At 36.6% G+C, this 2,672-nt stretch overlaps 2 protein-coding genes across 2 annotated transcripts; both read right to left on the bottom strand.

Moving 5' to 3' along the window:
- Positions 1 to 657: 657 nt before the first annotated feature.
- Positions 658 to 1,791, bottom strand: LOC123315947. The gene has a single exon (XM_044901855.1). It carries the CDS (start codon positions 1,789 to 1,791, stop codon positions 658 to 660), a length of 1,134 nt encoding a protein of 377 aa, XP_044757790.1.
- Positions 1,678 to 2,404, bottom strand: LOC123315518. Its single transcript, XM_044901239.1, has 2 exons — positions 2,061 to 2,404; positions 1,678 to 1,999 (listed from the first exon to the last, which is right to left on the bottom strand). Coding segments are annotated over exons 1-2 (324 nt in total). The 5' UTR covers positions 2,383 to 2,404; the 3' UTR covers positions 1,678 to 1,997.
- Positions 2,405 to 2,672: the final 268 nt, after the last annotated feature.

Genomic DNA, 2,672 nt, shown 5'->3' with positions numbered 1-2,672 from the left:
TTGAAATGATATTTTGTCGAATCGACTACTGAAATCTCCATTCCTATCAGAACTATCGATCTAAAATTCAACATGTGCATCTCATTTCGAAAACTATGTGCAGTTTCAAGATTTGGTTCGAATTGATCCAACAGTTTTCAAGGAATCGATATCACATTTTGCCGAATTGACCACTGAAATCTCAATTCCTATCTGAACTATCGAACGGAAATTCAACATGTGCATCTCAATTCGAAAACTATGTGCAGTTTCAAGATTTGGTTCGAATTGATCCAATAGTTCAATTCCAAAACTATGTGCTGTTTCAAGATTTGGTTCGAATTGATCCAACAGTTTTCGAGGAATTGATATCACACTTTGCCGAATTGACCACTGAAATCTCAATTCCTATCTGAACTATCGAACTGAAATTCAACTTGTGCATCTCAATTCGAAAACTATGTGCAGTTTCAAGATTTGGTTCGAATTGATCCAATAGTTCCTTAGGAATTCCAATGATACTGTTTGGGTTTATACAAAAACACCCTTTGTATAAAAATCTTTTATTTATTACCCGTTTTGACTGACAACTTGTTTCAATCAATATTTATTTCTACTGTCAACTACTCAAAAATTACTTGATTTGAACATTCAAAACAATAAATAATGTAACCAAATTTAATCTTCAACATTTTCTCCTCCTCGTGAAGAACCTATTTCTTCACCCATCTCTAAACACTCTACCTTACATAGCTTGGATACTGGTCTACGATAAATACCACTTTTTAATTTAATGTCTACAACTCTAACTTTGCCATCCTTTCCTGGGTACGTCTTGTACACTACTCCTTTAGGCCAATTGTTTCTTGGTAACTTACTATCCATCAAAACTATTAAATCACCTTCTTTCAAATTTTGATTCTGTTCAAACCATTTCGTGCGTTTTGTCAAGGTAGGTATGTATTCCTTGACCCACCTGTTCCAAAAATGTTCGTTTAAATTTTCAGCTATGAGCCACTGTTTTCTCACGTTCCATTTTGTTCCATCGAAAAGTCCAGGTGGTTTCAAAATACTAGAACTCCCAATTAGAAAATGATTGGGAGTAAGGCTTTCTTCGTCTTCCGGAGATGAAGATATGTAGGTGAGAGGGCGGCTATTCACTATGTGTTCAGCTTCTATCATAACTGTGTGAAAAACTTCTTGTCGTGGTGATCTATCCTTAAGAATTATACTTAAAGTGGTTTTCACAGATCGAACCATCCTCTCCCATGCTCCTCCCATATGTGGACTACCTGGAGGTATAAACTTCCAGTCTATACTTTCAGCGCATAAACCTTGTCTTATTACTTCCAAATTCACATCTTCATAAGCTTTTTTAAGTTCCTTCTCTGCAGCGTGAAAATTCGTTCCATTGTCTGTAAGAAACATCTGCGGTTTTCCTCTCCTCGACATGAAACGTTTTATCGCCAGAAGATTTGAATCAGTGTTTAGCGTCTCAGCAATCTCAATGTGTATAGCTCCTACTGACATACAGGTAAATAGTACACCATACCTTTTTTCCCTTCGCCTACCAATAGTTACTTCAAAATGTCCGAAAAAATCTATACCTGTGTACACAAAGGCTCTTTGTGGTTGTGGTTTCTTCAACCTGAAATCAGGCAACTGTCCCATTTGTGTAACTCTGGAAATTGCTCTCCTCAGGCTGCAAATTGGACAATATCTCATCGCTCTTTTTATTGCCTTCCTTGCTTGTAGTATCCAAAATCTTTGACGAAGTTCATTGAGGATCACTTCTACACCTTGGTGTCCCATTATCACATGATAATGTAGAATCAATAATTTCACTGCAAAATGACGGCTATCAAAAATTAATGGGCTTTTTGCTGTATCAGGTAAGTCTGTGGAATAATTTGTTCGACCTCCTACACATAAATATTCGTTTTTCATATACGGTGTTAACTGATATAATTTGCTTTTTTTGTGTAAAGTTCCTCCTCCTGCGATAATCGCGATTTCTTTCCTAAAACAATCGTTTTGTATCCTCTTAAACCATATTTTTTCTACTTCTTCGATATCCTTACATGTTATTATTTTATTTTCCTCCTTTCTCGCACATAATCTGATGAATTTCAACACTATGGCTGTACTTTTCATTAATGATGTCCAACGTGAGAATCTTTGAACTTCTGGTAATACGTCGATAGATTTTGAAGATGTTATCAAACATATTGTCCCTTTTTTCAATTCCAGTGATGCTGCAGTGTCTAGGTTCGTTTGCTGACTGTCTTCTTTTGGCCAATATTCAGGTTTGAGATATAAAAAGTCTGGACCCTTGTACCACCTATCCAAAGTTGTTAGTTTGATGTCGTCTTGATCTCTTGTTAGATCATCTGCAACATTCATCTTTGTTGGTATCCAGCGCCACTGATTTGCTGAGGTCTTCTCCTGTATCTCTCCCACCCGATGAGCAACAAACATTTTGAAATTTCTCGTCTCTGATCTTAACCAACACAAAACTGTTTTCGAGTCACTCCAAAATACCGTCTTTTGAATTTTCAATGTGTGGCCTTTTCTTATAGATTCTCCAAGTCTGGAAGCCATCAACGCAGCTTGTAATTCTAGTCTCGGGATTGATAGAGATTTCAAAGGGCTCACTTGTGTTTTCGACATAACCAAGCTCACATGTATTTTTT

This window comes from Coccinella septempunctata, chromosome 6, assembly GCF_907165205.1.
Source record: "Coccinella septempunctata chromosome 6, icCocSept1.1, whole genome shotgun sequence".
In the NCBI taxonomy this organism is placed as follows: Eukaryota; Metazoa; Arthropoda; class Insecta; order Coleoptera; family Coccinellidae; genus Coccinella; species Coccinella septempunctata.
The sequence above is the reverse complement of the archived record's forward strand: the minus strand, read 5'-3'. Positions and strand labels throughout refer to the sequence as shown.